The sequence below is a fragment of the Rattus rattus genome, chromosome 2 (assembly GCF_011064425.1).
Source record: "Rattus rattus isolate New Zealand chromosome 2, Rrattus_CSIRO_v1, whole genome shotgun sequence".
Taxonomy (NCBI): domain Eukaryota; kingdom Metazoa; phylum Chordata; class Mammalia; order Rodentia; family Muridae; genus Rattus; species Rattus rattus.
The window spans coordinates 114,471,315-114,483,039 of record NC_046155.1 but is presented as its reverse complement, the minus strand read 5'-3'; the positions used below and the strand labels follow the sequence as shown (position 1 = coordinate 114,483,039).

The 11,725-nt window shown below is 34.2% G+C and overlaps 1 protein-coding gene across 1 annotated transcript; it reads right to left on the bottom strand.

The window, feature by feature from the left end:
* Nucleotides 1-9,223: 9,223 nt before the first annotated feature.
* Nucleotides 9,224-10,231, bottom strand: LOC116894243 (olfactory receptor 14A2-like). The gene has a single exon (XM_032895948.1). It carries the CDS (start codon nucleotides 10,229-10,231, stop codon nucleotides 9,224-9,226), a length of 1,008 nt encoding a protein of 335 aa, XP_032751839.1.
* Between the last annotated feature and the right edge of the window lie 1,494 nt (nucleotides 10,232-11,725).

Below are 11,725 nucleotides of genomic sequence, written 5' to 3'. Positions count from 1 at the left end.
GTTTCATCCTTTGCCTAGTTGATATTCATAGATATAAAGTTTATACAATATCATACCACTCCAGGTGTCTAAACTTTCATATTCATTACTCAATGCAAATTTCACTTTCTCTTTGAAGGTTGATAAAATTTTACTGTTAGTCATCAGTAGTCTTTCTTCAAATTTCTTTTGAAACTTTAGTTGACCCTTTAACTGTGAACCTTTATAAAATCAAAAGATAAATTACAAATAATAAGTAAACAACAGCACAGTGTGTTTCCACTGCAAAGGATGGTAGTACATAACACACATGCATGCGCGCACTCATACAAACACACACACACACACACACACACAGCTAATTTGAAACAAAACTATAATGTCAAAGAAACATCAAATACTGCTGCAGCTCCATATCTGATATTTGGAGTAATGATACACAGACATTTGGTGGGGCTGCTTTAGCAGCACAATTTTGTGTACAGAAGGAGAATCTGGCTGTGTCCATGTGAACTGAACACTTGTGTGAGACTGAATTCAGAGAAATGGGCTAAGTTGTGCAATGGAGAAAAAAATCGGTACAATTTAAAATTAAGGCTGGACATTATTATTTATAACCCTATCAACTGAAGTTTATAATGGAAATGCAAATTTAAAAAGAATGTGTAGCTTCTGTAAAAAGAGAACATGAATAATGTAGATGAAGAGAAGTGAGTGAAGAGAAAGCATCTGTAGTTCTTTTAAAAAATAAGTGAAACTAATTAGAAACTTCATGTTTTTAACTAATACAATAGAAAAAGTACTTAGAAAACCAATTCCTATTTTTCAACAGTTGTATTTTATAAGCACTCAGATTTATTTAAAACTGTGAGTTATGTGGCTGAGAAAGCAACTAAGAGATACCCTCCTCAAAACAGCCACTTAGTATTTTTCCACGTGCCATTTACCCAGGTTCCACTTCAACACATTCAGAAGCCACATTGTCAATGGCAGGTAAGGTCAGGTTATATCTCAAGTTTCTGGAATAAACGTACACTTAATTTATAAGCATGCAAAATATCAGTGTTTTGGACCGAGGAACTGTATACCAAGTTCAAGAACATCAATGAGGTCAGGCATGAGTGTCAGGATTGTGTTACTTTATCATAACCCTGGGAGGTCATTGTTCAAAGCCATGAAGATAAAACCAAAGTTACAGTGGAGATTCTAGGACAGTGGAGATGCCAACGCACTGAGATGTTTACCTAAGAATCCTTTAAGAGCCAGTGTGAAGCTACTCTTAGACAGACCATATTTGCCAAAAGTACCAAACGTGGAGTTTTGGAACCTCCAAACTCATGGAGTTCTAAGGATGCTAAAGAGGTGGCTTGTTCAGGCTCTTAGTCTCCTACTATTAGGGTATCAGGTATAGTCACTCCCATAGACTCTTTGGGTACTCCTCCCATCCCATGTTTGTGATAATCCTAAATATGACCCCTCCGCATCCCTGCTCACCACCATTTTCCATCCTCTCTTCACTATTTTCTATACACAGGAATCACCTGCCTTGTTCCTCTCCCCCCTTTCCCTCCCTCCATCTGTAACTGATCATTCTTTTAGTTATATTTCTGAGGAAGATTCAAGCATTCCTCCTTGGGCTGTCCTTGTATTTGGCTTTGTTAGGTCTCTGAATTGTAATGTGGTTATTCTTTACTTCATGACTAATTTCTATGTATAAATGAGTATATACCATGCATATCCTTTTGGATCTGAGTTACCTCACTCTTACTTTCTATTTGTATCCACTGATTTCAAACTCATGATATCCTTGTTTTAATAGGTGAGTAGTATGTCATTGTATAAATGAATCTCATTTTGTTCATCCTTTCTTTAGTTGAGAGAAATGTAGATTGTTTCCAGGTTTTGGCTATTATGAATAACGCTGTTATGAACATACATAGTTGAGCAGGTGTCCTTGTGGAGTGGTGGGAAACCTTTTAAGTATATCCTCAGAATTGTATAGCTGGTTCTTGGGGTAGAACTAATTCCAATTTTCAGAGAATCTGCCAAACTGATTTGCAGAGTGGTTGTACAAGTTTATACTCCAACAAGCAGTAAAGGAGTATTCCATTGCTCTACATCATCACTAGCATGAGCTGTCTCTTGAGTTCTTGATGTTAGCTTTAGTGATAGGTATAAGGTGGAATCTCAGAGCCACTTTTATTTTTATTGCCTGATGACTAAGGACATTGGACATTCTTAAGGTGTTTCTTGGCCATTAGAGATTCCTCTGTTGAAAACTCTATGTTTAGCTCTATGACCCAGTTTTAATTGGGTTATTTGGGTTGTTGATGTCTACTTTCTTGAGTTCTGTATATATTTTGAATTCTCAACTTCACATGAAAAAAATTCCATCATAGTTAAAATAATCCTGTACAATAAGGGAATTTTCAAAGGTATTACCATCATTGACTTCAAGCTGTACAACAAAGCAGTAATAATAAAAACTGTGTAGGAGTGGCATAGAAATAGAGAGGTTGGTCAATGAAATTGAATGAAAGAAAGAGAAATAAACCCAAACACCCATAGACACTTGAGTTTTCAGAATGAAGTCAAAACCATGAATTTGAAAATAGAGAACATCATCAAAAAACAGTGCTCTTCTAACTGGAATGTCTGCATGTAGAAAAATGCCAATAAATTCACATTGATCACCCTGAACAAAATTCAAGTCTAAATGGATCAAAGACCTCATTGTAAAACTAATACTCTAAATTTACCAGAAGAGAAAGTGAGGAATATCTGATTCCTAAGCATAGGATACAACTACCAGAGAAGAACACCAGTGGCTCAGGCACTAAGCTGAAAAGTTAATAAACTGGATCTCATGAAACTAAAAAATAATTCTGTAAAGCAAAGGACACCATCAATAGGACAAAAGAGCCTACAGATATAAAAAGGTATTTATCCACTTTACATCTGACAGAGGGCCAATATCCAAATTAGAACAAATGTACCATAAAAAAAAAACAGAAAATAGTATGCCTACTTCTCATGTTGTTCTCATATAGCATAATTATCTGAATTTAGACATACAGAATTATCTTGAGTGTTTATTTACTCAGGACAAAATATAAGTATCTACACTTGTTTTTACTAATGTCAGAATTACAAAGCTTGCTTCTACATTTTGAAGCACTGTAACACTGAAAATTACTGAGAAGTGTTAATAGATGTTAGTCTCTTGTGTAAAATTTGCTGCAACATCCTCAGAATATACTTGACATCACTGTTACTCAGATTGTAAATTCAAGGAGAAGTGCTGGAAGTAACAGAGTGTGTAGCACAAAAAACAGCCTGGAGGTGATTGATGGTGCAACTGATGGTAACCCTTCACAAAGAAAAAGCAAGCAGTAGGAATAAAAACAGTGAAAATCATGAGGTAGGGAGGCAGTGGCAAATGCTTTGGACTTACCTTCATTAGTAGGAGAGTTGCTATGGTCATGGTGTCTCTTCAAAGCAATAAAATCCTAACTAGGATTCTGGATCATGGAGATTGGTACTAAATGACAAAATTTATTGTATGTTGATGTATTCGGGAGGAAGTATGTTGTTTAGGGTGTGTTTTGAGACTTCAAATCATGGAAGATCTCTCTTCTTACTTTCTGAGGATCCAAATATAGAACTCTCAGCTATTCCTCAAGCACCATGTTTGCTTGCATGCTGCCATGTTCCCTGATCCATGATTGACTTGAACTCTGAAACTACAAGCAAGTCCCAAGTTATCTGTATCTATATCTACATCTACTTTCATATCCATATCATATCTATATCTATGTCTATCAATCTATCTATCTAACCTATAGTTGATGTTCACTGTCTTCAACATCCCTCCCTGCCAATCTGGTCTATTAATCCCTTCTCTTTTTCCTAGACTCAAGTTTACCTTAAGGGTCTGTACATGTTATATAAGTTTTCTGAATTGAGATATGAAACCTTAGCTTGGTACTATTTTAAAATAATATCTGATTAACATAAAAATCTGTGATATAAATTTGTTGTTTTATTTCTAGGATATTTTCAAAAACAGTTTAGAAAAAAATTCATTGTTTTTATTATATCTTCTTTTCATTTATATATGAATGAATTGTCCTTTTCTGAATATCGCCTATATTAAAGCTAACTTTACAAACAATTTTGGCAGTTTGGATAGGAGAAGCATTGTTGTCAGTTAAAAAGATAAGTATAAAAAGAATTTGATATGATCATGACTCAATTTACAGATGTATCTAAGTTGTATCTTATATACAACCAATATACATCAATATTCATAAACAAGGAATGCAAAAGAAAAGTAAAATGCAAAAACATTCAAAATTTAAGAGTCTATTCTCATCCTTTACACTAAACCTTGAATTTGTGTGATATTGCTATGAGCAGTGGCTTCCAAACTTCTTAATCTGGAACACATTAAAAAATTTCCTTATTTTGTAAGGACCCCATCCATAAAATTTTCATTGTTACTTTATAACTGAAAATATGCTGTGTCATGAATTAGAATATAAATATTTTGTATATAAAAGTTTGCCAAAGTGTTTGGAAACCACGGGTTGAGAGCCATTGGCTCTACATTTGGGCAGCAGAAGTTGGTCCTATTGACTGAACATTTGTGTCAGCTCTTTTTTAACAGATTTAATTAAAAATTTAGGAAAGTATAACAATGAATTAGATACTTAAATCCACTGCAAATGTACAATGCAAAGCTAAAGGTAAGATAAACTCTGAACATATCTCCCATTATTTCCTTTGTGTTTGATTGTCTTAAACTTTTTGATAAATTTCTGTTCAGCTCTGAGGGAAATCATGGTCTCTCCCTCAACTGAGCCAGTAATAATCTCCTTCCAAGGCTGAAGAAAAGATGAATTTCCTAAGATATTTCCAATTTTATTACTGCTGTCTTTTACATCATCTGTTACAGATATTAGGTAATCACTAAGAATTCTTCATTTTTTGGATAAGCATTGCTTGAATAGTAGAGGTTTGTAGGCAGATGATTCACTGATGAGGCTGACCCCATGAGACGTGATCATCAGCTTTGGAACAAATTTCCCCTCTTCCAAATGATACATCTGACTTGTAAATACACCAAAAAGTAAATAAAAGTAACTTATCCTAACATTTCTCTTTACCATAAACAAGGAGTAGCACTTTAAGTAGGCAACTTCGATTACCTTCACATTGCTAATATTAATCAGAACTGTGTGAAAAATCAACCAGACAACAGTCTGAGCCAGATTTAACTATGGAGATTCTTGTCCTCTTCCTCTGTTTAATCTTGGTGTTCTTGTTAATATTTCGGAAAATATTTCTCTCCATTACAATTTTATTTACTAAATTTCTCTTCAACATCTTACTGTTCTGTTTCCTATTTGATTCATGGAAATTTTAACTATTATGTTTCTTGTTGATTTATTTGGATATTACCTATTTTTTTTGCTGTTAATTACTATAGTCAGGATATCTTTGTTATGGGATTTCTTTAAAATAACTCTAAAAACATATTCCATTTTTTCCTTGACTATTTTTTAACAGGTTGCATTTTTTTCAAAATCGCTTTTTGCATATGTTCAGCATTAAAATTTTATTGTTGGTTACTAGATTGCATTTATTTTAGTTATCTTTACTTAAAAACAAATCTCTCCTTCTCTGTGTGTCAGACCTGGACATAAGCCTGTACATGTGTATTTGTGTGTGTGTGTGTGTGTGTGTGTGTGTGTGTGTGTGTGTGTTACTGACTGACTAATATAAAATAATGAAGAGATTATTAGAGCAACTTATTCTCCAATTGAGGAATCAAAGATAAGTATGAACAAATATTGTACTAACAACAAAATATTCTTCATATTACAGGGTTTGGGGCAATAAAAGACCTTCGAGGTCAATCAGTTGATTATTTCAAGTTATAGGCTTTCAACCAAGATTCAAAGGAATAGTATATAGGACAAAAATCTTTGGACATGGCATTTGTAAATAGACCTTGAATGAAACATGAAAATTGATACAATTTTTATATTTTCAGAGAACTCTCTGCATACACAAGAAGAATGTGTGGAGAGGGCTAAGATCCAGGATTTTTGCTAGGCTATTCCAACTATATGCATAAAGAAAACTACCAGGAAACATAAAGACGAATAAATCATTGTTAAATTACATTGCATTCAATATCACACCAAATTTTCTCCACATCTGTAATATTTTAAATATTGTTTCAGACAGTGTATTTTAACATTTACCAATGGAAATATAAAATTTGAATTTTAGAGCAATTCAGATTCTTCGTGTCTCTAGAAAGAGTCACTCATCAGATATATGTAAGAAGATTTTCTGGCAAGTAGTCTTGAGGAGGGAAATGTTTCCATATACATTAAAGTTTAATTTATCAGTAGATTACCTGAGAGGAAAAGAGGACATGTTGCCCACTTTGCAAACAGAAAATATAACATATTGTTATATCTATAAGGTTGTGAGAAAACTCAAAGTTCAGAGCTAAATTATTATGCTTTCTTATCAGGATAATATAAAAATAAACAGTGAGGAAAATATTTTAACCTTTTTTTAATCTTTCATGTGGATGTATTCAAAATTTTACATAGTCAAAATATCTCTAACAGATTCTTTTAATTCACAGGGCTACTCCCTTAATGTTCCCAATGAGCAATCTTTCCGGATAGTTTTATGAAGACTCCGTGTCTTTAGACAGTGTTACAATGATTGGTGCTTTCTACACACTACATTAGTCAGCCAATTGAAAATAGACTGTGACAGATCATGAAAAATATGCTCATATTTCCCAGAAACATAATAATTATGTATATTATCAATTATACAGTGCATTATAACTGGATGCATCGTAGTTTAAAAATAAACATGATACAAAATACAAAATTAGAAACTCTGAACAAAGACTCCTGTAAGACATCCATTAGTAATCACTTTGTTCCTGACTGTTTCAAAATATGTAGCAAAAAAGTAAACAAGAGAAAACAATTCTTGAATCTAGCCCATTTTTTACAGGAACAGTCCAAATAACAAAGAAAGCTTAATTGCAGTATCATGTAAGAGCTGGTCACAGTATATCTATAGTCAGAAAGCAGAAAATGAAATTGTCACATTCTAATGGTACTCTGTTCAGCTTCCTCTTCTTTTTTTCTAAGCAGATTGCCAAATCAGAAAAGAAAGTTACCTACAGTCAGGGTACATCTTTCTGTCATGGACAATCCTTTGTGAAAAGGCCCTTTAAAGACATATCTATGCTAAAATATTTATTTTTCTTAGTTGCTAGTATAATTCAAGTGACACTTAAGAAACGTTAGCTATATCATATCATTCTTTTTTTTTTCAACTTCATTTTTAAATGCATCACTTTAAAACATAACATTATAAAAATGTGATTAGTACATCTCTAAAAATTTCTAAAGTCTTAACACTTCTAACACAACATTGTACAAATGTCTGTGGTGCCTTGGACAGATGAGTCATTTGTTAGGAAGAGGTTACAGATCTTGATGAGGTTGAAGGTTTTGTTTCTAGCACTCAAATTGAGTTATCCAGAATTACCCATCATTTTTGCCCACATGAACTGTCCAGGCTTTTGATGTCATCCTCACTTACATGAACTCACCATCTCAAATACATTCAATGACATAATTTAAAATAAAGTAAGAGAAATATTTCTTAAGTTCATGATTCCATTTTGTCCTGAAATGGAAAGAGTGTCAGATTTTTAAAAAAAAATATGTAGTTCTAAGGTTCAGTGGCACCCAGCAAATCTTTCCATTCTAAAAACAATAACTACTGAACAACAAGGACAGATGAAGTCAAATCCAGAAGGAGAAAGTTGCGAAAAACTTTAGCTTTTTGTCTAGAGTTTGAGAACATGGGATTCCATCTGCATTCCAACAGCATTAGCCCAACATTCCACTCAGCCTGTTCTGCAACCTTTAGCTCAGGTGATACAGGAACTGGAACTGCAAGCCTCCTCAATGTATGAAGGTCAGATAGCTTTACATGTCAGATAACTTCTGGGAGGCTCCTAGGATATTCATAGAATCTCCTCTCCCCAATATATAGAGTTTTTAGAATTTGTAGGGTTATTTAGACTCTTAGACTTGTAAGCATTTTCACTCTCATGTATAAATAATATTTCTAATCAAGAGAAAGTACAGAAAAACAAACTCACAAATTTCCAACTCTCCAGTGTCTTTCAGATAATAGGATGAACCTGGGTGGTCAATATTTGTCTTTTAGAACCTGGCTTCTATGATCTTGTTCCAGGTTTGTCTTTGTCTCAAGAATTTGATACTTCCTTAAAGATTGAGGCTACTTCAGTCTAGGCCTAATGCATTGCTTCTTGCCTATTCTTTTTTTTTAATATTTATTAACTTGAGTATTTCTTATTTACCACCATCCCCCCAACAATCACATTCACTGGGGGTTCAGTATTGGCAGGACCAAGGGCTTCCCCTTCCACTGGTGCTCTTACTAGGCTATTCATTGCTACCTATGTCGTTGGAGCCCAGGGTCAGTCCATGTATAGTCTTTGGGTAGTGCCTTAGACACTGGAAGCTCTGGTTGATTGGCATTGTTGTTCATATGGGATCTCGAGCCCCTTCAAGCTCTTCCAGTCCTTTCTCTGATTCCTTCAACGGGGTTCCCGTTCTCAATTCAGTGGTTTGCTGCTGGCATTCACCTATGTATTTGCTGTATTCTGGCTGTGTCTCTCAGGAGAGATCTACATCCGGTACCTTCGGCCTGCAATTCTTTGCTTCATCCATCTTATCTAGTTTGGTGGCTGTATATGTATGGGCCACATGTGGGGCAGGCTCTGAATGGGTGTTCTTTCTGTCTCTGTTGCCTATTCATTCTAATAATTAGAAAAATTTGCACAACAATTGTATGTGAATTAGCTTTGATTGTTCACATGCTTCCTCCATCTCAAATATATTGTTGTTACTGTTGTTTTGTATTGTTTTTAAAGTAGATTAGTTATCAAATGATGAAATATTTATTCAGTTTTATCAGAAAGCAAAAATTAGCAATTCTTTAGAAAGGTATATTTCCCATATGAGAACGGCTATATCATATAAGAGAATAAACTGGTATTGTAACTTTATAAGTTAGTCTGATATAATTTTCTGATTCTTTGATCATATCAGCCTTCATGTATTTTCTCAGGGCAAATATGAGTATCTACATTTTGTGAGAGTCAATAATTATAAAACTTGCTTGTAAAATGTGAGCCACTACACTGTGGACAGATATTTTGAACTGTTAAATGAAGTAATCCCCTTGGGCAAAGATTTTGTTGCAAACTCTTCAAAGCACACTTGATATCTGTATTTCTCAGACTATAAATCACAGGATTAAGTGATGGAGGCAACACAATGTACAGCACAGAAAACACTCTATCTGCAATTGATGCTACATTTGAGGGTGGCTTCAGATAGACAAAGCAAGCAGTAGCAATGAAAACACTGAAAACGGTGAGGTGGGGAAGGCAGGTAGCAAATGCTTTGGACTGACCCTTAGTGGTACGAATCTTCAGTACAGTGGAGAATATGTAAAAGTAAGAGATCACAACACAGATGAAACAAGACATACCCAGACAGAAACCAATTCCAAGACTTGTATAAATGACCACAAGTGAGTTAGAGCAGGAAATTCTTAACAATGAGGAAACATCACAGAAAAACTGTGGGATCAAATGGGAGCCACAGAAGGGCATGGAAAATGTGCCAGCTGTGTATAAAGTTCCAAAGAGTACCCCAGTAGCCCAGGAAACACCTGCCATCAGTACACAGTTACCACTACTCATGATGGCCTCATAATGTAGAGGAGAGCAGATGGCAATATAGCGGTCATATGACATTGCTGTTAGGACAAATACTTCCCCAGATGTAAATGATGTCATTAAAAACAATTGCAGGGCACAACCCAGAATAGAAATTGAATTATTGTGAGTTATGCTATTGATAAAGAAATTTGGGATTGGAACAGAAATCAAAAAGACATCTAAAAGGCTCAAATTCTTTAAGAAAAAGTACATGGGTGTTTGGAGTTTCAGATCCAGGGTGATGAGAGTGATGATGAGGAAGTTACTCATTATGACTGCTAGGTACATTACCAGGAAGAACAGCCCACATACAGTCTGTAGCTCAGGAACATCCGAGAATCCCATAAGGATGAACCCTGTAATTCTAGTGACATTGGGCATGCTAGTATCTTCCATAGTCTGTCAGGTATGAGAAGTAAACAAAAATCAACACATTGATGTACAGAAATGCTCAGTGGAAATGGAGCCAGGACACTACATAGATACGACCACATTGTTATAGCCCTCATTTTATCTTTCTATAAGGTCCTCCTTTCACTGGATAAATAATTTGTACTAATTTACCATTTATAATTGTTGTAACATCTTTTGTTATAAATTTTTAGAAAATTATGAGTTGTATATCATTCTTTCTTAATAGAATTTACTTTTTCCTTGAAATTGCTGTCTTTCTGTGGGAAAAACTTCAAGTCTCTCCTTACACTACTCTATTTCCTTTGTCTTAATCTTGGTTCAGATTACTGCTATGTTTCATATGGCTAGACTTATCTTTTAACAAGGATTTGCCTTATGTTAATAAGCATCTTTTTGTACCTGTAATATTTTCAAAATATTGCCAACTGCCACATTTGTTCATGTTATCTGAACTCTGAGTAGAACCTGGATTCTTTCACTGTTGACTAAATCTTGCTTAGACAAAATATTCTTCCATATGTTTTCTTCAATAATGAGCCTGTTCCCCTCAACAGGAACAATTATTTCCTAGGTACCAATTTGTCTCCTTCTACCTTAATATCTAAAAGATTAAACACCTTGTGGTTCAAATGATCATTCTAATTCACAGCAGAAACAATTTTCTTTAGATATATCTCTATTCACCCTTTTCAATTTTAATCTTATTGATAAGATGCAGTATGTTCAGAACAGAGATAACAGTCAAAAAAGTCAAAGTTTTACCAGGAACGTAATAATCTATGACTTCTTTCTCCTTTCTTCAAATACACTGTTAACAGTTTATATTTATCAAATTCCTTTTTCCTGACACTTAGAATTGTTTTTTATTTGCTTTCTTTGATGGTCAAACACTTCTAATTTGCAGGAACTCTCTAAAACAAGGCTTCTGTGCCATAAGATTTTCATAAGAAAACAACTTAAATTCCCTTGCTTAAGCAAATAATACTATTTATCACAGTAAGTTCATATGTAAAATAGGCATGTGATGTAATTGTAAACTCTCTGCCATATTTATATTATAAATTTTAACATACACAAATAAATATCTCTGTCATCATTGATATAAACAAGAAAAAGTAATCATAGATTTGTTGTCTAACATTTATTCATCTTAAATTTATAAAATCCTAAATTATTGAAGATACCAATGAGTTTGCTAATAGATGAGAGTTGGAACCTCCTTGGAAATGTGAGAGATGGATTTCCCCAGTGAAGAGCATTCGTGTGTGTGTGTGTGTGTGTGTGTGTGTGTGTGTGTGTGTGTGTGTGTGTGTGTGTAAAATTATAAATCTGCTTCTTCTAACTCCTGCTTCAGGATAAAAACTCTGAGTCTAATTATTTATTACTAAATGCCTAGGCCATAAACTTTGGCTCATTCCTTGGCTAACTCATAATATTTTAGGACCCATTCAAAATACTCTG

Excerpts from the sequence above, each read along its gene's own strand:
- LOC116894243 (XM_032895948.1), bottom strand. The coding sequence starts at position 10,231 with ATGCCCAATGTCACTAGAATTACAGGGTTCATCCTTATGGGATTCTCG.